We start from the raw sequence: 27,982 nt of genomic DNA on the forward strand, positions 1-27,982 counted from the left end.
AAGACAAAGACATAAACTATTTTGTTTTAAAAGCAAATCACAGTTTAAAACAAAGACATAGAATGTTAAAACTAGATCAGCTTTCTATTGGCTTCTGCAATAAATTCCATGATCTTTTAAATAATTTTAGGAATGTCTGTATGCTGTAATATTAATCACCCTTGTTTCAAAATCAAATTTGAGAGTCTTGTATTAAAAACCTCTTACTACTGAAACATTACCTAAACAGAATTGGTGATCAGAATATCCCTAAAAACATCAACATCAACATAACTATTGTCCAGCTTTTCCTTTGTTATGTAAATTAAATCAGTATTGAAAGGAAAGTCTTTCCTCAAAATTTTGTGTGTGTTCTAATGCAGAAGAAGGGTGATTAGTGACCTGAAATTCAAGTGTTTAAATAACTGTGGTTTTATAATAAAATGTCACTGCTGAAAAATTAGTATTTTCCAAATCAGATACACTTCTCTTAAATCAGGGTCATCCTGGCAAAGAGGGTCAGTCTGGAGATAAAGGTGCATTGGTGAGTTTTAAAACTTTTCCATTTGTTTGTTTGCTACACTTTCCAATTACCATTGTTTCAGATAATTTGTATTGTGGGTAGATGTTTCCCAAATATACAAGTAGAACCAAGTTCATAATTTTATTAATAGTTTTATAGTGATATTGAAGGGTGCTTTGTGATGCCATGACTTTTCTTAGTGGCAGGCAGCCCAGTGTTATTTTGATGTCTCACACAAGACTGTTGCATTATAGTGAAAGAACAAGGATTAGACTCAGAAGAGAACTGCTTGCTAACCAAATACTGTACAAACAATGGTTCTTTACTCCAACATATTTTAGGGGCTTCCAGGTCCTCAGGGTCCCATTGGCTATCCAGGCCCTCGTGGTGTAAAGGTAAGATTTAATTACTGGATTCCTCCTCCCACCCCATTTTTAATATAGGTATGCGGGTAATTCTTTATATTCTTTCTTTAGGGAGCTGATGGTGTCCGTGGTCTCAAGGGATCCAAAGGTGAAAAGGTAAATCTCACTGCATTTAATTCCTTTCTCTTTTGTGTGTTCCTTATTTCACTGCGATATCTTCTGTCTCTTTCACTGCAGTGTTTTCTCTTGCAGTAAAGGGTTTATTTTTGCCTTACCCTAAGGACACGCCAAGCCCAATTAATAAATCAGTGACCTCCATGGTTTTTTATACTGGTAGAAAGTGAATATAAAACCTTCAGTTATTAGAATGGTTTTGGATACTTTTCACACCAGTTTAAGTAACTTCTCTCTAAGGTACTCTTAAGTAGAGAATTAGACATCCCCTCTCTTGTTAATAGATACTATAGTGGATACTGAGGAGCCTGTGCATCAGAAAGATTTGTGGTGATAACAGTATTATTTTATCTGTTTTGATAGTGCTGTAGGCTAGATTTTGTATTTTTTGTGTACATCTTCCAGTGGCTTTCTAGGTTCCAGGTATTTTTGTCCCAAATCTTTGGCTTTGCCAAAGTGATGGACAGCCCCAGTCAGATGCATATATATGAACATGAAGAAAGCTTTTACATCCCCCTGATACCATTAATTCTGTATGTAGAGCTCTTACTAGAGCAAACACCAACTACTGTGATCTCTACTGACTTCTGATGGTCTGCAGTGGCTGAAACTACAGACAGTATTGGTTTAAATTCCCACTTTCCTCAGCACTCAGAATGAGAGACAGATAACAAACACCATCAGTCATACATCCTGCCCAGACAGGCAAATGCAGCCTTGTGGCTTTGGTGGCTACTGTGTATATAAGTATAGCTATTTCTAAAGCAGAAGACTCACTCTTGCCAAAAAGCCTGGATTTCAGCACTTGAGATCTATCTTTCAGGCTCAGATGCCAAGAGCTGCTGTACATTTTCAGGCTTTCCTAAACCACAGTTCGTCTAGTCTGCATACTCATTTTAGAGTTGCTCATTAAATCTAAGCTGAAAAAAAAAAAAAGTGTGTTTAATACCTGTGGAGACTGGATGGTTCAAAAAACCAGATTTTCTTGTGTCTTATTGAGCAATTCATATTCAGCTAGGACAAAATACAGGACTCACATATAAATAAGTGTAATATATGTGTGTGTATATATATGTGATTATTAATGAATACTGATTAGCATAATCTCCACAATATTTCTGTGTCCCTAAAAATTGATCCCACAGTTGCAGTTAAGACACTGAACTCTACCAAATACCTTGAAAGGTCAAACAAAGATATTTCATAGATTGCCCTCACAGTGCGTTAAAGGTCTGTTACACAGGCCTTTTTTACTGAAATTATTCAGATGCTATTACATGGAGGAAAGCACTGTAAGAGACAATAAACTCATCATTCAGGAACGACTCTGTAGATCTGGAAGGGTCCCAAGGGATATCAGAGGAGGTCCATCTCTGTACTGACCAGTAAATGTGACTAGAACTCTTTAGCTATTTTATTTTTTGTTAGCAGCAGAAGAGGAAATAGAGCATTCAGCTCTCTCCTCCTACATGGAATAAATCAGCCTCTTGTAGATCTCAATAGCTGGAACCTCACTGTGAAAGCTGAAGAGTTTCAGTCCATTTGGCAGCCATTTGGTCAGTAGTTGGCACATGGTCGGTCCTTGCTGATATATTGCAAAGTATTCTCATATAATTAGTACTGTCCATGGCCATAACTGAGCAACTTTTACAACTAAAGCTTTTTTCATGTATTCTCTACTCTACTTTTTTCACCTCTCTCTAAATTTTAAGAAAGACCACCTTGAAATTTTAATTTATGCAATATAAGCTGGCTGTATAAAGCTTAGTTTCACCATCTAGAAAGCAAGAGAAACTTGCTTTGAGAATAGTTTTTAGTATTTTTTTTTTCAATGAATCACGAGGGGTTACCTCATCCTTTTTTACATGAACACATACTATTGAGAAGCTATATTCGCTTGTTTGATTTTTTTTTTTTTTTTATATTTCAATGTCTTCTCACCTATTTTGAGCTGTTTACCACTAGTAAATCTATTTCTATCACCTTTTCTAGGGTTTGTTGCATGAAGCATGACTACTTCTGATCAGAGTCAAAATGGCTTTAGGCTTGCATCTGTCTTAATTGCTGATCAGGCGGAAGATAAAACTTTTGTGGGCCCAGAAATGCAAAATGCAAACTTCTTTTTCAAAGTGAGAATGAAATAGAAAAACCTTTCTTGTTTTTTTTTCAGTAACGTGGAGCACAGTATCACTCTTTCCTGGCTTTATTGACAGTCCAAATATTACTTAGATTCTAAGTCAGCAATATTACTTCAGCATATAAAAAAACCTAACAGCATCATAGTAAAACATTTTACTATGTGTTCATTCATCACAAAGACCTTTTCTCCCAGGATGTAACAAAGCATCAGATAAAAATGCATTCAATAAGCTTTGTTGTCTGGATATTGGAACAGTAGTTGTATGAAGAGTTAGATTAAGAAAAAGGGAACCAAAAGCTGATCAGTTATGCTACAGCAAGTCGTGAACAACTCCACTGAACAACTCTGGAGATTTCTGTTTGTATCTGAACTAACTCATACAGGTGTAAATGAAATTTCTCTGAGTCCTGTCTACTTGTACTTCAGCAAGGAGAACTATTAAAATGCCAGAATTTACTTGGCAGTAAATAAGTAATTCTCACTAATAACAACAATAATGTACATCTCTTGCCACAGTATATGGATTCAATCTTAACGTCCATTGGTTTTTCTACTACTTTCAATCACATCAGCCAATGAGAGTAGGCAGAGCTGACTATTGCCTGACATCAAACTACTATATAGAAATGACTACTTCTTCTTTTAGGTTAGGAACATTAATATATGTCTTTTTTCTTTTTATTAAGATGTCACAACCAGCCAATTCTTTAATTCCTTTCAAGACACTGTAATTTCAAAGAAAATTTAATTAAAATGGAGGTTCTGCTATCAAAAAGAATGACACTGAATAATTTGCCACCGATTTTTAAGTTAATTGAATGACTGACCTTATTAAAAAGAGTGATAATCAAAAAAACTTACAAGTTAAGAAATTACTTTACAAGATAATTCATAATAAAACAGAAGAATTATATTGTCTCTATCTCTAAACATATTTTAACCAGCTTTAAACTGCTGTTATTAGGAACTTTCAAACGAAAAAGTTATTTTGTATAGTGCACTGATCTAAAATAGCAATAGCCATATTAGATTTCCTGGTGTCTGAAGTTCTCACTTCTGTAGTGAATGTATTTTCTTATTGTGTCTGCAGGAAAAAAAAAAATCTTTTTTATTACTAAAAGTCATTACATGCACTTCTACCTTTTTTAGGGTGAAGATGGTTTTCCAGGATTTAAAGGGGACATGGGTCTTAAAGGCGACCGGGTAAGCATTTATTCATAGCCCGTATGTTCTTAAAAAGTTTAAGTGTTATTATTTTGAAAGGATCACTGAAGCAAACAAATAAATTTAAACCAAAAGTAAAATAAAAGCTAGTAGCTTAAATTATTTCTAGTCCCTGTGCATGCACATTTTTCAGCCAGTGATTTGGTTCTTGTGAATCAACAATGGCGCAGTTATAAAAAGGAAGAGAATGTCAGTCTTGGATACCCTTTTCACTAAGCTTCTTCTTAGGGAATCGCCTTTTCTAGATTCCAAGATCTCCAGGTATTTGCCTGAGGAAAATGAATCTATCCAGGATAAAGATGTTTCCATTCCAACTTAGCATCTTGCAAATCTCTGCCAAAATGTTGTTTATTTAGCCCAATGGGCACTTACTTCCTTTCATAGGAAGTGTTGTGGAAGTTCTAAAAAGTCTTCTCATAAGAGCCTCCTAGCCTATATCTCTTGTCTGTATACATAAATAACTGTAAAGATGGTATCCACATAAGTACTTAGATACAGACATTTTTCTTTCTATGGACTGTCAGAGTGCCTTCACAAGAATTTAGGGAAGGAAAAATAAGCATACACAGTTTCCAAATGCAGCTCTCTTCAGGCAAGGTGACTGGGCTCTTACACTTGTGAAAGTAATATTCAGTGTCTACTTTATATGTATTTGCATTTATATAATGAACATAAGCAGTGGTATTTTCCTAATTGTAAATTGGACAGGGCTTTGAGCAACCTGATATAGTTGAAGATATCCCTGCACATTGCAGGGGAGTTGGACTAGACGACCTTTAAAGGTCCCTTCCAACCCAAACCATTCTATGATTCTAATCTCTATTTACATTTACTGAAAACTTATTTTCAAGTAATTGTAGGTAGTCTCTCTAATATATGCATAAAGGCAATTGTTCCATATTTATAAAGTGGTGTATTTTAGGGAGAAGTTGGTCAGCTAGGTCCCCGAGGAGAAGATGGTCCAGAAGGTCCAAAAGGTCGAGCAGGTCCGTCTGGGGACCCAGGTGCTGCTGGTCCAGCTGGGGAAAAGGTCAGTAGCCAGATAACTGCATAAACATGTCATTGCCTCATAACATAGATGGAGCCCATGATCTTCATCACTGAAAAAACAAGCTGCCAGATCTGCAAAATCTTTAGTTACCTAACAGTAGCTTTTATGAGAGACTACTACAGCAGACCACTGGAGTTCACATTTGAACAAGTATTGGGAATCATTCTTTGAGTATACAAAAAGACATTATAATACTTCATCAGCATGTAAGGCAGCTAAATTCTTATCCCAAATTACATACAGTGTATGCCAGCTAAGGAAAATGTGATGCAAAGAAAAGAGTTGGACACAAAGGAGGATAAAGGTGCTGCTGGAGAGTGAATTAATATTCACAGTCATATTATGACAAATTGTGACATGAAGATTGTTTTAAACAGAAATCGTATCCTGAATAAAAATCCAAAATAGGGTTGGCAAAAGTGAAAGGGGCTATTAAAAGGGAGGACTGAAAAAAAGGAAGATGGTATGAAATACAGGAGAGAACAAGGACAAAGATAAGCAAAAATCTCTGCAGAATCCTGACCTCAACAAAAAAACTCGAGATTGATATAGAGGAGGAAAGGAGGTCGAGAAATGCTTGTGTGGGTACCATATTTCACTGGGTGAGAACATCAGAAAAGAAGGTGATTTCAGCAGTGGCATTTTGGATAACTGGGAAAGAATGATAAAATAAAACAAAGTTGGTGGTTCAGAAATGCATATACTATCTTTCACAAAAGTGAGAAGATGCTGGTGAAAATATTTCCCTTTAAATTTTTTGGTAACTGTGGTTTTAATGCTAGTTCTGTCTTGAAAAGACTAGGACAGAAGGTGCATTTTACACTTCTTTCTCACTTTCACTGACTTTAAAATAGAAACAGTATTTTCCAGCAACATCCCATCTGACATCATGATTAATTATTCTATCTGTCTTTTTATCTCTATACAGTCTTTGAAAGTATACATTGAAATCTTAATAAGTATGTGGTACTACTAAAAAGGTAGCAAGGTTCACAGCTAAGAGTTTTGCCAGGAAGAAAAAAAACATATTCAGCAAACCTGGGAACAAACTCTCTCTTCATCAAAAGTTGCTACTTTTTGCACGTATGTCATTAGTAGAAGTTCAGAAAGATGTTAGAGTTATAATTTGAGCCTAATGTCATTCCTAAACTCTTAGAAAAGTATATATATCCAAAAACGCAGTTCACTCATTACAAGAAAGATTTATTTTCAGGTTTACTTAACTATTGGGAAGCATTTATTAATTAATGTTCTCCACAATTTTGCAAGATATCTCACCAGCTATTAGGTCATTGAATTGATTCATTAGGTCATGAATGAAAGAACATATAAAAAAAGAAACTCGGAACTATTCTCCTACATGGATGCAAACTGAGTTCACAGCAGAAAGCCAGTGTACTCAGTTTTAACTAGATCAGCAAAACAATCTGGTATAATAAGGGTCATATTATCTTCACCTACAATATATTTGCATTCTCCAGAAAGAACTGTATGTTTCATGGCAATGGTTGTTTTCAGTATCACTGACCTGACAAAAATGTAAGAATATTAGGAATATATTCTTACATATATATGTAACTATAGACCGGTCAGCCTCACCTCCATCCCCGGAAAGGTGATGGAACAACTTGTCCTTGGTGCTGTCTCTAGGCACATCAAGGATAGGGGGATCATTAGGGGCACTCAGCATGGCGTCACCAAGGGGAAGTCATGCTTAACCAACTTGATAGCCTTTTATGAGGATGTAACCCGGTGGATAGATGATGGTAAAGCTGTGGATGTGGTCTATCTCGATTTCAGTAAAGCGTTTGACACGGTCTCCCACAGCATCCTCGCAGCTAAACTGAGGAAGTGTGGTCTGGATGATCGGGTACTGAGGTGGATTGTGAACTGGCTGAAGGAAAGAAGCCAGAGAGTGGTGGTCAATGGGACAGAGTCCAGTTGGAGGCCTGTGTCTAGCGGAGTCCCTCAAGGGTCGGTACTGGGACCAGTACTATTCAATATATTCATTAATGACTTGGATGAGGGAATAGAGTGCACTGTCAGCAAGTTCGCTGATGACACAAAACTGGGAGGAGTGGCTGACACAACGGAAGGCTGCGCAGCCATTCAGAGAGACCTGGACAGGCTGGAGAGTTGGGCGGGGAGAAATTTAATGAAATATAACAAGGGCAAGTGTAGAGTCCTGCATCTGGGCAAGAACAACCCCATGTACCAGTACAAGTTGGGGACAGAGCTGTTGGAGACCAGCATAGGGGAAAGGGACCTGGGGGTCCTAGTGGACAACAGGATGACCATGAGCCAGCAGTGTGCCCTTGTGGCCAAGAAGGCCAATGGCATCCTGGGGTGTATTAGAAGGGGTGTGGTTAGTAGGTCAAGATAGGTTCTCCTCCCCCTCTACTCTGCCCTGGTGAGGCCACATCTGGAATTTTGTGTCCAGTTCTGGGCCCCTCAGTTCAAGAAGGACAGGGAACTGCTAGAGAGAGTCCAGCGCAGAGCCACGAAGATGATTAAGGGAGTGGAACATCTCCCTTATGAGGAGAGGCTGAGGGAGCTGGGTCTCTTTAGCTTGGAGAAGAGGAGACTGAGGGGTGACCTCATGAATGTTTATAAATACGTAAAGGGCAAGTGTCATGAGGATGGAGCCAGGCTCTTCTCAGTGACATCCCTTGACAGGACAAGGGGCAATGGGTGCAAGCTGGAACACAGGAGGTTCCACATATATATGAGGAAAAACTTCTTTACGGTGAGGGTGACTGAACACTGGAACAGGCTGCCCAGAGAGGTTGTGGAGTCTCCTTCTCTGGAGACATTCAAAACCCGCCTGGACGCGTTCCTGTGTGATATGGTCTAGGTAATCCTGCTCCGGCAGGGGGATTGGACTAGATGATCTTTCGAGGTCCCTTCCAATCCCTAACATTCTGTGATTCTGTGAATCTTACAAAAATTTGTATGGTTGTCATGACATCTGCAGAATAATTAATTGACTAAGGACATCTACAAAATAGTCCATCTTTCTCAAGTCTTTATAACATAAGTAAAAAAAACAATGTAAACCAAACTTTACTTTATAGTTGTTAATTTTTAAATATGAATTTGAGTTATTGTTAATTCTTATTCAAATTACTCAACGTGAATATAGGTTCAAGTTTTCAAGCATTTCTTCTTCATTATGACATATATGGGACTCTCAGTCTTGCAAGTCCAGAATCTGAAGCCCTAAATATCAGAAGATATTTGAAAAAAATATTGGTGTTAATAACACTGTTAGCTGGGCTTGGAATTGTAGACCCAAAGTTTTCACTTTTCTGCAAATATTTATACCTTTTCTTACCCATTGAAAGTCAAACACCTTCTGTGGATATTTTGTGGATACTTGGCCCGAATGGAGTGGTCAGAAGAGAATTCTATGGTGTTGGTCCTGTGATATTTATTTTAACACAAAGACTAGAATAATCTTTGTGAACTCCTAGATCTCCCCAGAGTATCTCATTTCCATTGAGATCTTCTCCAAAATGTGATAGTCTGGAACATTGACTGTGTTTAGAATAGGCAAATTCTTCTGCAGCATTCCCATCTTTCAAAGACTGAAACTGCTTTCCCTTGCCTTTGAAAGTGAAAAACCATCACTCATCCTCTAGAGGTCTGAAGAGACCAACTCAATGGGGTAGGGTGCTGTATTTCATTTCTAGGAATGGTTAATGTCAGTGATGATCAGACTGCTCATCCTGTTGTCTTTTCTGAACAGGATAGCAAGGTGGTAATATCTGTTGACAAATCTATGTCAGCAAATAGTGGGGTATGATTTGTCATAGTCTCAAACAGTTTAGAAATATTCAGGGAAAATGTTGATTCTTTAAATGCCTATTCATGAAAAATCTGTGGAAAACAAATTCTTTTAAATTAAACCTATTAACACCCTGATTTCTTTAATGACCTCAGCCCCACATCTCTACACAGCACTTCATGGGGGAAAAAAGAAGACACTGAGGTATTGGCTTTGCTGAACTCATTCATTGGAGTGGGATTTTTATTCAAGTTTAAGGAACTAAGCCCACTGGTGATTAATAGTTAAAATGAGAAATTTATTTAATTGAATGTTGTATTCAATGAAGTATCATCACTCTAAGTTGCAGAAAAAATATTTTTTATAGAAGTTTGCTGAACCACTAAGGAGGATAAAATAAAATTTAACACTACCTTCTTATTGCAGGGTAAGCTTGGTGTACCTGGATTGCCAGGATATCCAGGAAGACAAGGTCCAAAGGTGAGCGGTAAATGAGCTGTATATCTTGTGCCTTGACATTAGTCACGATGGCAGTTATTTGTGTGTTTGGGAAGCAGGGTGTGGGCATTAAAGCAAGGGCTATTTTTCACATTTTCTTTCTTGACAATCATGTTCTGAAGTAAAATCTTTAAAAACATTGGATCCCTAAGGCAAGCTTTTTAAGGAGCACTATCTTTCCTCTTCTTAACTCTACTACCTTCAAACCTTTGCCATCCTCTCATGAGTTGTGTTTTTGTGCAGGCATCAGACTGGCATGCATTAAACTACTTGAAAACAAAGGAACTGCTGATATGCTTGAAAGAGAATGAGCACTATATTGACCACTAAATGGATGCTGATAGTGATAGGAATTTTCTGTGTGGTACAAGGATTCCATTTGTGTCATTATTGCTTCTTCCATAGAATAAGCCATGTTTCTTTCAAACCTATAATTTACAATTTTCATCATGTTTTCCTTTTGCTGCTGTTAAGGCAAACACGACAATACCCAACCCTTAGTTGATTTATGTGCCTACATCTGTTCTTCAGCTATCTTTTATGTTTTGATTGCAACAGAAAACCATATAGGTTGCTTCTGGTTTAACTAAGGCTTATATTTTAAAAACATTTTTATGAAATATATTTTTAAAAAGGTCATCCTAACACAGCTTTAGGAAATGGGCACACTAAATTAATTGCAAACTATCTTTTCTGAGATTAGCAAGAAATAAAAATGGAATTCTACAGATATTTCCCAGTGTAGAAGAGGTCATTAGGGAGACATAGCATCTGCAGACTGTCTCAAAGATGACTCATCTAGGGAAATATCACAAGTATAAGAATCCCTTACCCCTTCTACACAACTGAACAGTCAACCTGCTGCAAAATCCTCAACTTTGCTCTACTTTGGGATCTATTTTTATTTTCAAATTTTAAATTATGATTTTTTTTGAAGAAATACAACCTCCTGGCTGGCTAAGCAAAGTGTTTTTCTGACTCTGGCTTATACTTTGGCCCTTTGCAGTCAAGTGAATGAACTATCTGAAGAATGCTTATTCACTGAACACTCTGTTAGTGAAAAAATATCAAAACCATCTAGAGAAAGTATTCATGAAAACTATTCACCTTGAGCTACATGGGTTTTTTGGTTCTGCTTCTGAACTCAAATGTCTGAGATTTCAGTCTTTTTGTTCTCCTTTAGAACTGTCTTTTGAGAAGTCTAAGATCAAAGAGGTTTTACATTATTCAGTTCCAAGAACAAAAATGATGTAACACTTCAAATAAAAATTGATTCTTTTTTCAGCAAAAACTTGATCAAGAATTTCATTACATTAAATTTTTATCACATTAAAATTGAAAATAGTTCTCAAGATGAATTCACTGTTTGCTCTTCTAATTTGTCACTTAAACTTCCAAGGAAGAGTAATAACAGCTACAACACATCAACTCACTAGAGACTTGTTTTGAAACTTATTTGCAGTCCGGTTCAAATTAACAAAAGGGAAAGAGAAAAAAAGCAGCAGTAGAAAAACATATTAGCTGTGTAAAGTAAATAAGAAATCTTGTCAAGTATTGTCAAGAAGGTTCACACCGTTCTTTTTGTTGTCACTTACTTGCTTGTCATTATTTTTCTTCTGAGAATTGTTCTTAGAGTACTGTCATTATCTGATAATTTTCACTATATGTTTTTCTCCTGTCCAATCCCTTCTCAATTAACACAATTACAAAAAGTATTGTATATATGATATTTACAACTAAGGCATGCCTAGTAATGCCCAATCATTAGAGTCTGGTTTTTTCCTTTTGATTATAAGGAGCATGCTTGGGCTTCACAAAGTAGAATTTTCACAGTTTTATTCACATTTTAAGTTATAACTGGTGAAGAATTAAAAAGAAAGGAAGAAAGAAAAGAAAAGAAAATCTCTTACTTTTCTGCCACCAGTGAATATCAGTCAGGTTTTCATTAGGCTCAGTGTCAGTGACATTGTACTGCCCCTAAGTCATTAATGGATAATTGGAAAGATTGTGTGAAACAAGATTCATTAAAAGGAAAACATAAGTAAGAAAAGGAGAAAAAAGGAAAAAATACTTATCAATTTTCAAAGAGCACCAAGAAATTCTATTTTAAATTTTTGTTATATGCATTTCATTTGCCACTAAAATACTAATAGCAAGCTACACAGATACAGATGCATTATCACAGCAGGGAGTCTGGCCAGTAATTTTAGTGTCTGACCAAACCAAACTGCTTTGATTTTCATCTCCAGTCACTTAAAAGCATATTTTATCCAGTCTATCACCTCCTTGACCCCAAGTCCTTTATGACAAATTAACACCTTGGCAGGTAACAAGTCTGCTGTCCCTCTGGCCCTGTATACCAGAAATAAAGAAGAAAATAGTACTGTTCAGATTAGACTGGGCAGTTAGCAGGAGGAAAGGGGAGAAAAAAGCACATGCACAAATTGCACGTATCAGTTAAATGAAACTGGCCAGTGGTCAGCCTACAGTGAATAAAGCACCTGAAGTAATTTACAGCTCAGTAAAGTGAATAGAGGGCCAGTCTTCAGATGTGGCAACACCTTACCATTATTTTGATTGAAGTTATTTTGTAAAAGAACTATTATACTGTGAGGCAACAAGGCCTTGTTTGTTCCTCTTCGTTATGATACGGTTATTTCTAGTGGGCTATTACTGATAATTTCTTTCCTACTGTTAAAAATGGCGCAGATTTAATGAATATTTTATTGTCTAATAAGATGACAAATAATGTCCATTCTATACATTGATTTTTTTTTAATGCATTCTGGACTTGAGGCATTATGGTAAGTTAATTTAGAGCTATTCATCAGAGCTGTCACACTTGCAAGTTTGATGTGTACAATGTACATGACTTTGGAGGTGTGCTTTACGTATAAATTAAGTGTTGGCTATACTACTGTTTTGCTATTGATATCCTCTGATATTTGCATTGGTTTCTTATATAGGGCTCAACTGGTTTCCCAGGATTTCCAGGTGCCAATGGAGAGAAAGGTGCAAGGGTATGATAATTCATGCTTGCATGACACTTAATTAACTTTTGGAACTCAATGCTTTGGGAAGTCATTGAAATGTAAGGATACAAGCTACTATCTAAAGAACTACACAAACAGGCTTTTCACACTTAAGATGAACCTCTACAGTTATGTAAAACAGGACATACTGAGACACTAGTTCTCATTCTTGAAGGTATTAATCTAAATATACAGGAACTCTGACACTTTCTCACTGCATATGCTACCACGATCATATATTTGAGAGACAAGAAATCACCTTTACTGAAGCATCTTTTTTGACAGTATACCTGAGCGAGTTGGAAAGGACTATTTTCCTGTATCCCATGAATTATCCTGCTACCATGCAATTTACCCTCAAGGAAATTCAACTTGTATTTCATAAGTATTCTTTAAGCTTTTTTATAGGCTGAGCTTTGAAAACGCAAAATATACCAGACAAGATGAAGAACATGTACTATTACACATATTAAAAAATAGATGTAAAATGACAGCTTTTGCTGCTTTGTTTACTTGAAGCAGGTGAGGGAAAATCTGTTATGCATATTCTTCAAACTATAAAAATGAGATATAGGTTAGAAAGAAGGTCACTGTACTGTTGTCTCTAAAGCTCAATTGAACATGGCAGAACATGTTAGAAAGATGATGAAATTAAGAGGATTAGTCAGAATTCATAGATGATAGCAACCTTAAATCAAACTGAAGTAATGTATATCATTGTTCTTAAGAATGCATTTTAATTTGCAGCACAAAAACAAGCAGAAATTCATGATTTTAAGATGAAATATATGAAATCCAACTGCATTTGCATTGTTTCTGTATGGTTTAAATTGGTTTTGTGTTTTTTAGTGAAGATATGTTGTACAGATACAAGCAATAAACAATGTTCAGTTCATCCTTGTTGAGAAAAATGAGACATGACTGCTAATCAGGATATCAGATTAAAAAAACAAGCAAAATAATAACATAAAAGAGCAGATTTAAAATTGTGAAAATCTCATTATATTGATCAATTATCAGGCCTTCATAAAGCTCTCAATTCAGCTAGGATACTAGTCACATGTCTCCATTTAGCCCACACACAGGGCTAAACAACAGCCAACAAAAGGAATTAGGAAAAGGAGGGAGACTCACAGGTTGAAATTTAAACAGATTTAATGAAATAAGAAAACCAACATTGATACTAATGCTAATACAAAAGACAGAAAGTTATACTTAGCCCATATAGTAGTGGTGAAACTCTCCAGGGATGGCAACCATGGAGGGAGGGAGGGAGAGAAGAGAAGACCAAAGGAAAGAGCCCCTCTAAGCTTTCCAATTTATAGTGAACCTGATGTTACTGTTATAGAACACACCTGTGGGCCAGCCTGGGTCAGCTGCCCTGGCTTTCACTGCTGATGGCCTTAATCACAATACCACAGCTGGCCACAAACTAAACCAAAATGTAACAGAAAATTGATTCTATAATTTTATCCCCACAAAAGCAGGACTCCATGTAATTAATACCATCAAACTGCACGCATACTGAAGTATTACGCCGATCATCAATGAGACAATAACTGCTAGTTTTGTAATGTGAATCAGGTGTTATTATTAATCTTGCCTAACGGGATACATTGTGTTTTATGCTACCACACACACTGGTATTAGAAAAGACAGTCATTGTCCCTGAGAAGTTCACAAGCTGTGAGCACTTTAAGAACAACACATAATTTTTATTTTGATAAGTGAAATAAAATCAATATTAAAAAAACACACAAGAAAACCCTCAAGAAAACAGGTGTGTGCATTTAATTGGTTTCCAATAAAAGCAAGCTTTATGCTAACACATCTCTGCTGATTTTCTGTTGCTGTTGTGTTTAGAGAGAGATTAGAAAATACCAGTCATCAGATTCCTTTTTCTACATGAAGTATACTCCATTGAATTTTAAGCTTATTTGCATTAGAATGCACAGCAATACCACTGCTGACGCTAAGGAAAGAAATCTCTTGAGTATGATTAGGAGATATATTGAAGCAAAAAATTAAGGGCTAGTATTCCAGCAAGGTCTGTATCTCTCTGCAAGTGTGCAGAATCCTGGTAGTTATTACAGTCCCTATTTCTGTTATAAAAAATAGAGAGTCTTGCCCTTTCTTTGCTCTGTTAACCTGTGGAGCTGTCTATGGGAACCTGGGAACTTTATCTTCAAGGCTATTATTACATTAGAAATGATGCCAAGTCCTTTAAGCTACTGCAGAGGGACTCTGCTTGTTGTGTGCCATCTTCACTAATATTTAAAAGTAGTTTAAAATGTTCTAATGCCTATGACAGAATCTGACTCAGGCAAATTTAGCACATTTATCTACAAGTCCCAGTGAACTCAGAAAGATAATCAATTTTATCAAGGACTATGTTTCTGTAAATAGGAATGCAAAGTAGATACTTAGAGATAACATTTAAACCTAAGGGAGTTGCACTCTGCCCCCACTTCAGTAAAAAAAACTTTATCTCGCAAATACAGTGTCTGCTAAGATGATTTCTGTGAACTTTTCTCTACAGGGATTACATGGCAAACCAGGCCCCAGAGGACAGCGAGGACCAACAGTATGTACTTTTGCTTTGCAATTTAGAGGCTTTCCTATATTAATTGCCTCCACTATACTGTGAAGAATTATTTTGATTTGATTATAGTATCCAATAATTATCCTCAAGTGCATCTGTGTTAAATTGACAGGGTCCAAGAGGCTCTAGAGGTCCCAGAGGTCCCACTGGCAAACCAGGTCCAAAGGTAATTGTCAAGCACACTGTTTAGACTGGCTACAGGCTGTTTCTTTTAAATAAAATAGAGGTCTAATCTTTGAACATACTGTCTGTCTTTTCTAGGGTACTGCAGGCAATGATGGTCCTCCTGGCCCACCAGGTGAAAGGGTATGTGAAAGCTATTTATGTATATGTTGTTTTTCTCACTATGTATGAGTGTGATTTGTGGGTGGGAAGGTTGTTTTATTTTCAGTTCTCCCTCTCATGTCTTTGCCCTTCTTCGACCAGAGTAATCAGAACTAACAAAACTTCAATCCCAATGATGCTTTTCACAAAGTTATGAATGGAGTAGCTGAAGTTTGCTGAAAGCTTCTTCCATCTGTAGCTCAGTTTTGTACAAATAGGACACAGAGAATACATACACTTTGTATATATCCATGTGAATTACAGTTGTACTTACCAGTCTATGCTCTTAAGAATGCCCCATTTACTGCAGCGTACTGCTTATTTATGGTATTTACATATCACTCAAGCCATCTCCAGAAGCTTCTTTGTTGAAGCAGCTGATTTTTTTTTGTTCTGTTTTTTTTTGTTCTGATCAGCTAAGAATTCCCTTCAACCTGCTTGAGAAATCCTATTGTGCTTGCTAAAATAAAATTTTCTGCTTGCTATTATATTACCAATCAATACACAGTCAGCCCATTACACAGCAGTATACAGAAAACCATTATTAATAGATCAAATTTGTAATAGCAGCACTTAAAAACCAACTCACATAGTTTAAGAGGACATGCTCTCTGCCAAAGTATTTTTGCAAAGCGTAAGAACAAACTTTTCTTTCATAGTTGTATTTCATTACACTGCTAAGCTTTTTCACATAGAGAATCTATAAATCCTTTCACAGTACCCACTCCCAAATCCCAGTGACCTCCAGAAGTCTTATTCCTCAGGAGGGAGTTCCTTGTGCATTTTCCTCCATTCTATAACGTCACTTTGTTACACTATTTCCTTGCTGAATACATGCACACTTGGTGTAACAATACTGGCACAATAAGAGCAAACTGCTTTTGCTAGAATGAATAAGCAAACTGAAAAAGGAAAAAGGCCATAGGATCAGACCACGTGGTTTGATCGAGTTGATGACTGGAGATAAGGACACCAATAAAACTAATGATAACAAGAGCATGGCGTGAGTGTGTTCTAGAAAACTCAAATTTTCAGTTTGCGTGTCTGCAGAAAGCAATTAAGGTTAATTTTGTTTGGTTTATCCTTAGCAGTATCAGGTAGAGTATTAATAAACACCTGGCTGCTATACACACGTATGCACACGCCTGCATATCTAATATCACATTTTTCTGCTTAAGAAAAGGATTCCTTCCCTTTTGACTGAAAGCCATTAAAGCATGTGCCAAAAAAAGTTAATACCAAGTATACTTGAAACAAAATTTTTAGTTTACTAAAAACCTTTCATACTCCTCACTTTAGCTCTTTCATTTCTGAAGCGGAATACTACTTAACTGTCTGAGAGACTGGTTAGGGGAGCAGGACAGTGGTCCTTGCAGTAAGGAGGAGAAGTAGGATAGAACAGAAGGAAAGTCGAGTACTGGAGGACTAGACTGTAGCCAGTACATATAGAAGGCAACACTCCAAGGGAGGCTGCAGTAAGATGTTGAAAGTACCCCTATATCAAGCAAAAGACAATGTACCAAGCAGAACATGGACGGCAGGAATAAGTGGAAAGTTTGGGTGAAACAGGAATGATGTGGCAAGTAAGAGAGAGACACAGGGGCAGGAAGCTGGGATTCAAGAGAGGAATGAGTTAACTAGGATGTTGGATGTAGAGAACTAGGCATAGTCCAAGAAAGGAACTGTAGGTTGTTTTACACTGAGGGGGAACATAGGAGGCAGACTACCAGAAGGTGAATAGCAGAGCCTTGTGAAGGAGGAGTTTGCAGATAGCTCCAAGAGGTTATGAGAAGAGAAGCTGTGGGGGGACTGAAAACAATGAGCAGATCAATCCAAGATGAAGGCACCCCTGGAGAGAAATTGATTAGAGCAAAGAGGTGAAGAATTGCAGAGCACCACATCTCTATCACTTGTGTAATATAAGTGTGAGTTATCTATTCGCTTCCCAATAGGGGTGAATTTCAGCCAAAAAATAAAACTGTCATTTCTACTCCGCTCAGACTATTTCAGGTACCAGACATGTAAACATTAAATAATCTGTCCTGTGTAGCTACTGTTAAAATTAAATTTAATAACAAAAAAGAAAATGTAATTTTTGTAACACGCTGTTAGTATTCTAGTGCTTTTTCTCATATAATCCATCAGTCAAGTGGCTTGAAATCTGCAAGCCATATTGTGAATAAAAAAAATGCAAATCTTCTTTCCCTAAAAAGCCTCAAGATGCGAAATCAAAATACAGTGAGAATTTGTGAGAAAGGTGCAACTAACAGTAAAACTTTGAGTTGTGCTCTTATAACAACTCCTGAGAGGAACCAATTTCTTTCATATATTTTGTACAGTAGCTGAGTCAATTTTAATAGTTTTTGGGGAAACTTTATGCTTTATGTTATACCCAGAAGCAAATGAGGAAAGGTCATTTGTTCACAGAGACAGCAGAATGAAAAGAAAACAACAAACCCTCATATGGAATGTATTTGTGCGTTATGGAGGTTTCAGAAACAACCTTACACCTTTGGAAGAGAAAATAAAAATGACGGATAGTGCAGTAAGATCATAAAGATTTCTTCCTTTACCTAGCACTACTTAGTTGACTCAGATTTAGTATTACAGTATAATCAAGGTCTACCCTGGAATGAGATTCACTTAAGGGCAAATTCTCCTATGTTGGGCACAAGGGATCCTCTCCACAGCTACATTTGCACACTGCTTTGCCTGCTGCAGGAGGCAGCCATGCTCTGGAAGTGAGCCTGGGCTTTAATGAATGAAGCTTATGGAACTCAGAAACGGTTGGCGCTTTATCAGAGGAGCAAAAGGGTGGCAAAATTTGGGAGATGGGGCCTCCTGCTTCAAGTCTTTTGCATCAAACTTCAAACCAACATTTCTAACATATTTTGACAGCTGAAATCTTAGCAAAACCAGACATCATATACCAAGTAGAATAGGATAAAGTCTTGCACTGTATGACTAGGGTACATGGCTCTGCTGTGGGACCATGTAGAATAAATAAGGTTTTTCAGGTTGCTACTCTTTGACTTAGCACACTAAAAACTAAACAGGAAAAGCTCTTTTAATAAGCTGACATAGTCCCTTTCAGCAATAAGTTTTAAAAGCTGGCCTCCGTTTTGTTTGGTGACAACTTTAGAAACAGTCATGTAACCTAGTACTTTGTGTAAATATCTATGCATATAGATGTATGTGGAATACATGTATGTACGCATGTGTGTGTATATATATACTTGTACACAAACATACAGAATGCAGTAGCTCACATGATCATCTTTAACTAAATTTGTAAAAGCATCTGCACAAAAATTTTCTCTCTCCATATAAATGTGTATATACAAAACTATATAAATAAAATGTTCATGCATCATGGGTCTTTTTCAGTTTTCTCAACTATTTTTCATTATAACAAGAATGTCGTACTTAGTCCCTGGTAATGCCGGAAAGCTTATTCTGTTTGGCAGTTTGTACTGTTGTACTGGCTCAAAACATTGTCGGAGTGTAAGAACTGCCAAAGATGAACGTTGGACTCAAACATTAAAAGTTAAAAAGACCACCAAACTATTAATTAATTCTCATGTTTTATGCAACACAGGAAACAATGTTTCTTACTCACAGTTGATTCCTACTTTATTATGCAGTTTCAGGGGTCAGACACAGACATACTTATATAAATAGTTTCTCTTTTTTCTTACTGCATACCTACACACACAGTATTGGTTTCAGGAAATGTGAATTGTTGCTACCAATATTTATGGCAGTGGAGCTGAGGTTTTATACTTATAATCAGACATTATCTGCAGAGTTCACATATTTTATAATTGATGTTCATATAATTTATAATGAAGTTCATATATTTTATAATTGAAGCAAACTTTTCAATCCAGTGTCATGGCAGCTAGAATAAAACTACATGTTTGGTTGCCTTTATACTAGGGACCACAAGGGCCTCAGGGACCTGTTGGATTCCCCGGACCAAAGGGACCTCCAGTAAGTATCTTTCTAATTAAGTATGTGTAACAACAGGAATGTTATTTTTCATACAATGTTTCTGAAGTTAGTATTTGAAGATTTATTTAAGGGATGGTTTATGTATAGATTACAAATATGCTTATTGAGCTTTAAGGCTAAGACAAGAACTCACATATTCAAACAGATCATTGGTGCAGCTCATGACATTCAGCATAATATACTAAACTGCAAATCTTCTGGTATGTTGATGCCAATGTCCACGTAACAGACTGAGTTTAGGCAAAATATTACTTTTCTGGTGTATATTTTCTTTTAACAATTGATTGGTTGAGGAAAAAATAAAAAGGAAGGAGACATTCACTAGTAGTAGAAATGTATAGAAGTAATAGCACATTTGAGCTGCAGCCTGAACTAGTTATACTGCTCTTTTAGTATGTTTGTGCTTATGTAGAGTAAGTACAAAAGCATCAAACCACCTGTGATTTTTTTCATCCATGCATTTGTTATTTTTATTTCCAATGCCAAAACCTGAAATTTCATCAAGTACTCCTGTAATGCTTAGTTTTTTGTTAACTGTGTCATTAAGCAAAGAAAAATGGAAGGGAAGTATAGAGACTTCCAATGATTTCTGAATTTACAGTAATCCATTTTGAACATGCATGCATTTGACAACCTAACAATCACTCTCCAAGCAACTGCTAATACACATCAGGGACGACACAGGAAAATGCATAGTTGATATAAGAGCAGTTAAGCTGTACTGAAGACTAGTCTAGAAAAAACAAAGAGATCAGAGATTCTTACAGCTAACTGCACACTTTTTTTTCAGAATTAAGGATGGCTAAGAAATGCTTTGATTTATGTATTTTACAGGGGCCACCTGGAAAAGATGGCTTGCCTGGGCACCCAGGACAGAGGGGTGAGACTGTAAGTAAATGTACTCCACTGTGTTAGTGTTCTAAACCTCCAAAGGCCACGATTGTGTGATCAAAACTAAAGAAACAGAGACAACAGAGAAAAGGGGAAGAGGCTGGGACTAAGAGGTTATATAACTGTAGTTTTCTTATGGTTGGTAGGTTAGGCATAAGAAAGCTTTATTTTGTTTCCATGCTACCAAAGTGAGGTTCTTCTTTGCTATGCCTGATTAGTAACATCAAAATGAGCTTAAACAGGCAATAGAAGCAAAAGAAATTAATACTCAGATCTCAATTTTAATAAAGATTTGTCAGGTAATTACTATACAGTTCTTTCTCACTGAATGCCATGTAACATAAATAATAACATAATAAAAAGTCTTATTAATGGTAAGCAGCTAGGAAACTCAAAAGCCAACACCTTTGGAAAGTAGGATCAGGAATGATTCAACCTGTGAAAAAAAAATCTTAAATTTTGAAACTACATCCTATGTAAACCCCCTAAGAATCACAATGAGTAAATACTGGTCAACCATTCTAATTCTATGATTTCTTGATTTCACTCATGACTAGAAATGAAAGATGCAAAATACAATGAAACTATGGACTCTGCTACTGTGTGATGTTTGGACCAGGTCCCTCTGGGTTCAATGAATATCATGGTTCTCTAATTTTGTATCTCCTTTGGGTTTAGTAGGGTTAGACTGGTATGAAACTTGAGTAACTTAGGAGCAAATGCAGCTTTTCATTAGCATTGTTTTCTGCCCTGTGTATATATGTATACTTGGGCCAGAATTATTTTAAAAATATTTTCCCCCCATGGGTTCTCATGTATATGTTTTTGTAGAAAAACAGATTTTTTTAAAAAACAAATAGTAGACTTGTTGACTTTTTTTTTTTTTCCTGATGAACATTTCCATTTCAGATTTTTAAAAACATATAAATCAGAAAACTTTCATTGCACTCACTAGTAAATCAGGGTCTTAAGAATTCTGTTTCTTATTTAGGCATATATCTCATTAAAGTTCAGTGGTGCATGTGGGCATTACAACAATTAGGGAATTAGGCTAAGAGACATACTGAAGCTTAACAAATTAGGGAGCCAGATTCCCAGACTGCACTCTGCAGCTTGCTTATGGAATAATAAGCATATGTCGACAGCAACTGAGGTACATATTAGTGGAGAAAAGGCCACAGCTTCTTTCCCCAGTAAGCCATATGCACTTTGAAGAACTGCCATTGTTTGCTGAAATTCTAGACATAGGAACAATAATATCAGTATAAGTAATTTGGAATATAAATATAGGAATAAACTAGATACTGAAAGCCACTATTAAGCTAGTTCCTCCTAAGAACTGATTATCAATTTCAGTTATATCAATCTCAGATTGGCAGGGGGTATCAGCTGCAGAGACTGTTAGATTGTCTAGTGTTATGCAAGAATTTAGTATTTCATGCCTGTGAAAGGATAAAATAGAAATACACTAGCTGTTTCATATATTAGAACTAATCAAGGACCACCTTCTTACTGCAATAAATTATTAAATTGTCTTTCACAGAAAATAAGAAAAAAAATGGAGGCTAATTAGGCACTTAGAAAAACAAGCATGAGACATTAGCGTAAATTTATTTAATACTGAATATTTTATATGGACCCAAGGGATGTTCAGGTCATCTTGAGTATTTGCTGCTGAAATGTCCTTTGCTTATTCTTTTACAAATCTGAATCTGTAGGAACAGATAAGCTGGTGACATAAGAGAGAAAGCAGAGTAGTAAACCATCATAAGCATCAAGAATCATTGAATATACTGCAAAGTATCAATGCATTCTGCAAACCTGGGAAGAGCAGGTCTTCTCAAGGTACTTTCAGGAAATGGGTAATATTCAACATTCCTTTGTCTTTCCTTACAATAGGCTTCAGAAGAAGCTTGGACTCTGTAAAGGAAGGGACACATGATTGATTCCATCTGTAGCAGTTCTGATTTCAGTCATTAGAGCAAAGGGGTACTTTTGTGTTTGTTTTTAATCTGGATCATTTCAGAAGTCTGAAAGAGAGTGCCTAAACAGTTATGGGCCAAACTGAACCATGATAACATCTGGCTGGCAGCAAAAAGAGAATCAGATTGAGGAAGGTAAAAAAAAGCTTAAACCAGATCTGATGGAATGGGGCAACTGTTAGTGAGACTGTGCCCAGAGGAATGCTGAGCAGGGCCCAACATTTATAAGAAATACAGGCCAGATGACACCTTTGTTTTCACACAGGTGAGCAGGGTAGGAGGCAGATGTAGGCTGTTAGGCAGGGGATATGTGGAACCCTAGATGTGATACAGCAGTGAATGCACTCTCCTAACTTTATTCAGCAACACACTTCCAATATTTGAAAGAAATAATTTAGCACATTTCAAAGATACATTAAACAGTGCTACTATAAAGTGACGTTGTCATTCAGCTTATTGACTAATTTTGGATGGAAGTCTGGGGCCACTGATTAGAAAATGAAAATTCTGTAAAATTTGGCAGTGTTCTGAAAAAATGTCCCAAAAACATTTCCTTTCTATTCTCTGTTTCCCAGTTTTTGTCATCATATCAATTTCTCATTAACTTCATTCTTTTTGTGGCACTCATGCTGCCTTTTTTACCATTGCTATATAACCTTCATCTTCCCTGGATATATATTTCTTTTCATTTCCTTTCTGTCTAATCTCCCCTTTATCTTTAATGCCCCTCCAACTTAATCTACCATCTGTGTCTTTCTTTAAAAAGCATTTGTCTGTCTGTCTTTGTGATTCATAATGTATATATACGTAAAAATGTATTTTTTAGGTGTCTTTTAGCTGCATCGCTTATGCATTCAGACTCACCTAATCAAGTTCACTTAGAGAGAGCTGTAAAATTGACTGGAATTTTTACTGCTGTACCACCTCAGAGAGACTGGAACTGATAGAGATAAGAAAGATTAATCAGTATTTAACTTCTAAGTATACACAGGAAAAAAGAATTTCTCATTTTTATTTCCTGAAGAGAAGGAATGGGTGACATGGAATTTCTCTTTCTCCTCTTCAGCACAGATATGAATTTCGCTCTTCTATATCTTATCCTGGGTAACATAGTTTTCTATAATTATTTCACAGGGATTTCAAGGAAAAACTGGTCCTCCTGGTCCTGGTGGTGTTGTTGGCCCTCAGGTACATAATTTGATTTCATAGTTAACTTCATAAGACCAATGTTTAATGGTTATATTATGGCTAAGGCAGTTGCTTTTGCTGTATTAAAAGGACCATATTGATGGTTATATTAGCTTTTGTAACAAATTATGCATAACCATTTTAGAAAGGTGTACTTAGTAATTATTAGTGATTCCATAAGATATGCAAATGTTGAAGTTACCTTTCCACTTCCTTTTTTGTGTGTTTTCTTCATGTGTTTATGAAGTTAGTGGTTTACAGAAGTCAAGAAGGCAGAGTTCTCTACCATGAAATAGCTTAAAAAGAACAATACAACACGTGACTTTCTTGTCAGAGGCCAAATTTCAGTCACTTTTAGACTGTGGAGAGATTCCTATCAAAATTTCATTTGATCTAATCTTACTTATGTGCAACAAAATCAAGCTTTTGGATTGCATGAGCTTTTTTAGGTAATTCCCTCAGTGAAAATTTTCTGCTAGTGAATCTGAAGAGATCCCTTTCAACTATCCTACCTTCCAATTCATATTATTCAGATAAACAACAGTACAGACAGTGTTTCAAGACAAGCATAGTACATGGATTTCCCTCCCATGTCCTTTTTGTAACCTCCTCCCATACGTGGGTGTGCACTGTGTTTAAAGCTTCGTTGCTTGAGGAGCAAGGTCAGGATTTCACTCTTTGGGAGCTGTACAGACATGTCTGCAGGCAGAATGCAATGCAAGATTTATTTTATAGGACAAAGATAATTTGTAAGTCAGCTTTGCCTGGAGAGAAGGTGAGGAATGTATGCTAACCAATGGCAGTATTGTTTTGTAACAAGTACTCGTTAATAGCTTGATATTAATAATCTGCTTCTTCCCACCCTCACCCCAAGACATTAGATACCTTGAGGTGACTGAAGTTTTACTTTTGTGCTTAGGGTCCTACTGGTGAGACTGGCCCAATTGGTGAAAGAGGTCATCCAGGTCCTCCTGGCCCACCAGGTGAACAAGGCCTCCCAGGTGCTGCAGGAAAAGAAGGTGCTAAGGTATGATGGGCTTTGGGGAACAAATTGGAAGGGACAGATAAATTGCTGACAGTCTCACATTTCAAATCATCATGCAGAACACGCAGAATAAAATCAGAACATACAAAATCACAATTAGCACGTTTCACCCAGAAGGATTTTGAAGACTGGAAGATTCCAATTTTAGAGATGCATCTGCTTCCATTGAAACAATGAGAATTCTCTTGAGCCAATAATTAGTATTTTTGGAATAAGAAATAAAAAACATACCACATGTTCACTATGGAAAGAGGTAGTAATTACATGTTCACACCAAGGCAGAAAATTGTTCATTGGCATTTAAAGTATGACATGTAGTACTGGCTACAAGGCAGAATTTCACTGACCAAATTTAGCTCTTTGCTTACTTTTTGGCCACCATTGGGGCACAAGAAAAATATTGCTTATCTAGTTACTATGTAATTCTATTCAATCTTCCATTTTAAATGGGCATTGTAAATTTTAGTGAATGTATCTTTAAACATATTTTTATGGCTTGCTGTTTGTTTCACTATTTATATTCTATAACAAATACTGTATTTTCTCAAAGCCTGTTATATATTTAACCATATTGATAGACTATTTTACTGAAATCTTAAAAGAATTAGTGGGTGAATAGGTGGGGACATAATCTTTTTTTGTCATTACTATAACTAGGATCTGGTATTTTATTTTCATCACTCATTTAATGACTAACATAAGCATTTTAAACTTTTTTTTTTTTTAATCAAAATGTAATATGTTTCCAAGGGTGACCCGGGCCCTCAAGGCATTCCTGGGAAAGATGGACCAGCAGGTCTTCGTGGTTTCCCTGGAGAGAGAGGCCTTCCAGGTGCTCAGGTATGATATAAGCACTAGAACAATTGACATGATATATCTAAATACAAGAAACAATGGATTAACTGTTTTATTTCATGGAACCTTCTACTGTGCTTAAAAATGAATGCAATAGGAGAACCAACACCAAGCATCCAACATTGATAAATATCATGGCTATATAAGCAAAAAGGAATTTAATCCATTTTTTGTCTTTGGATTTTTACATTCTTCCTATTACATATGTTGCAAAAATAACTCTTGAACTTTCCAGTGTAAGAGATAAGCTTTTTTTTTTTCCTCTTTTTCTTTTTTTTAGGGTCCAGCTGGTCTGAAAGGAGGGGAAGGCCCACAAGGCCCACCTGGCCCACTTGTAAGTAAACATAATAATTTTATGGAAATATAAACAGTATTACATAGTAACCTTTTTTCTTCTTTACATGCTGTGATGTTTTCATCAACACAGTCTGTAAAACAGCAGACAGATGTATGTCAGTCAAAGTGATCAATAATTATTTTCCATACTAATAAATATTCAAGGAATGGGAAGGTTGTGAATATCTGAAGCCTTCTGCTATCAGTAGGTATGAGATTTACTTGTTGCTCAATACTTGCCACTTACACAAGTTATTGTTGAGATGAAAGAGGCTTTTCATAGTGGAAAATCTATGGATAGTGGGCTTATGCTGTTGTGGTGGATTGATCTTGGCTGGATGCCAGGTGCCCACCAAGCTGCTCTATCACCCCCCACCTCAACTGGACAGGGGGAGAAAAAATACGACAAAAATCTTACGGGTCAAGATAAGGACAGGGATATCACTCACCAATTACCATCACAGGCAGAACAGACTCAACTTGGGGAAATTAATTTAATTTATTACCAATCAAATTAGAGTAGGATAATGAGAAATAAAAAACAGATCTTAAAACATCTTCCCCCCACCTCTCCTTTCTTCCTGGGCTCAACTTTACTCCTGAATTCTCTACCTCTTCCCCCCGGAGCGACACAGGGGGATGGAGAATGGGGGTTGTGGTCAGTTCATCACACATTGTCTCTGCCGCTGCTTTCTCCTCACACTCTTACCCTGCTCTAGCGTGGGGTCCCTCCCATGGGAGATAGTCCTCCACGAACTTCTCCAACACGAGTCCTTCCCATGGGCTGCAGTTCTTCACAAACTGCTCCAGCATCGGTCTCTTCCATGGGGTGCAGTCCCATTCATTTTATGAATATGTAAAGAAATGATGCATTATGCAATTACTTAAGAAATTTAGAAGATAAGATGACCAAAAAACATCCATTGCTTTGAAGACTTTACTGTTATTCTTGTGTGGATCATACCTATAGACAGGATCAGGGAAACTGTTACAAATTATGTTTGCTTGGCTAGTAACAGCAATGTAAAATCATGTCATGCAGTAATATTTCTTTTCAACATTTTAAGCTCAACATAGGCATAAAAATGTTTTTGCCAACTTTTTGTGTTGTTGTAGTTGCTTTTCTTTATGATTATGATAGAGAAAAGCAGTGATATGTACTCATTCCTCAAAAATAGTAAATTATTCTCCCTTGAGTAGTGTGACTAGGCTATTTCTAGATGGTCCTGTGCTCAACAATTGTTTACATTTAGATTTTTGTTTCATGTTTGGACTTCTACTATTTATACCTCTGCTGCCTCTTTTACTTCAGTTTCTGGTAGTTATCTAGTGAAAGGTATTTGAAGTAGGATATGCTTAAAGTTACCTATTCTCTGTTGCGATTTTTTATGCAAGGAAGTTCTACAAGGATGCACTGGCATTCAAAGCGTGGTACAGTTATTCCCAAATGTGAATTGTGTAGATTTTGACAGTCATCTTGTCAACTTATTTCTTTCATTCAGTGCAACTGAAGTAAAAAAAAAAAATCAGCACAGCTATTCCTGTTAGACAGAAAAGTAAGAGGAGCTGAAATTCTGTGTATTTCAACAATAAAGCTCTCTTATATCCCAGCAATTCATATTGAGATTAGAACGCATTAAACAGGGCAGAAAAAAACACTACATAGTATAAAGGTTCTTGCTTTTGGATTATGTCTACATTATTGGAAAAGATCTGCTGTAGCACAGCTTTAAGCTTTAATTCTTGATTTCTTAATACTTGGCACTTGAACTCTTAAAATTAATTATTGAATTCTTAGTGCCTTTAAGCTTCTATTCTTTAAATCAAGAACTTGCATTTGTGATTTACAATTGTTCTTAACACGATGCAGTACATATGCATTCCCAAAAGGCACCAAAACAAGGTAGCTGGGAATGGAATGGAAGCTAGTAGGGAGAGTCAAATGGGATACTATCCCACCCCAAGGGAAGAA

At 36.5% G+C, this 27,982-nt stretch overlaps 1 protein-coding gene across 4 annotated transcripts in view; it reads left to right on the top strand.

Moving 5' to 3' along the window:
- The window catches only part of COL11A1 (collagen type XI alpha 1 chain), a 161,581-nt gene that overhangs the window by 78,764 nt on the left and 54,835 nt on the right, over positions 1-27,982 (top strand). For all 4 annotated transcript variants that reach the window (XM_068405734.1, XM_068405736.1, XM_068405733.1 and 1 more), the window contains 16 exons: positions 479-523; positions 844-897; positions 979-1,023; positions 4,331-4,384; positions 5,328-5,435; positions 9,670-9,723; positions 12,708-12,761; positions 15,313-15,357; positions 15,488-15,541; positions 15,637-15,681; positions 19,639-19,692; positions 20,548-20,601; positions 23,721-23,774; positions 24,694-24,801; positions 25,570-25,659; positions 25,955-26,008. In XM_068405734.1, the coding sequence (XP_068261835.1) occupies positions 479-523; positions 844-897; positions 979-1,023; positions 4,331-4,384; positions 5,328-5,435; positions 9,670-9,723; positions 12,708-12,761; positions 15,313-15,357; positions 15,488-15,541; positions 15,637-15,681; positions 19,639-19,692; positions 20,548-20,601; positions 23,721-23,774; positions 24,694-24,801; positions 25,570-25,659; positions 25,955-26,008 (972 nt within the window). The remainder of the gene's footprint in view (positions 1-478; positions 524-843; positions 898-978; positions 1,024-4,330; positions 4,385-5,327; positions 5,436-9,669; positions 9,724-12,707; positions 12,762-15,312; positions 15,358-15,487; positions 15,542-15,636; positions 15,682-19,638; positions 19,693-20,547; positions 20,602-23,720; positions 23,775-24,693; positions 24,802-25,569; positions 25,660-25,954; positions 26,009-27,982) is intronic.

The sequence above is a fragment of the Nyctibius grandis genome, chromosome 8 (genome assembly GCF_013368605.1).
Source record: "Nyctibius grandis isolate bNycGra1 chromosome 8, bNycGra1.pri, whole genome shotgun sequence".
Classification (NCBI taxonomy): domain Eukaryota; kingdom Metazoa; phylum Chordata; class Aves; order Nyctibiiformes; family Nyctibiidae; genus Nyctibius; species Nyctibius grandis.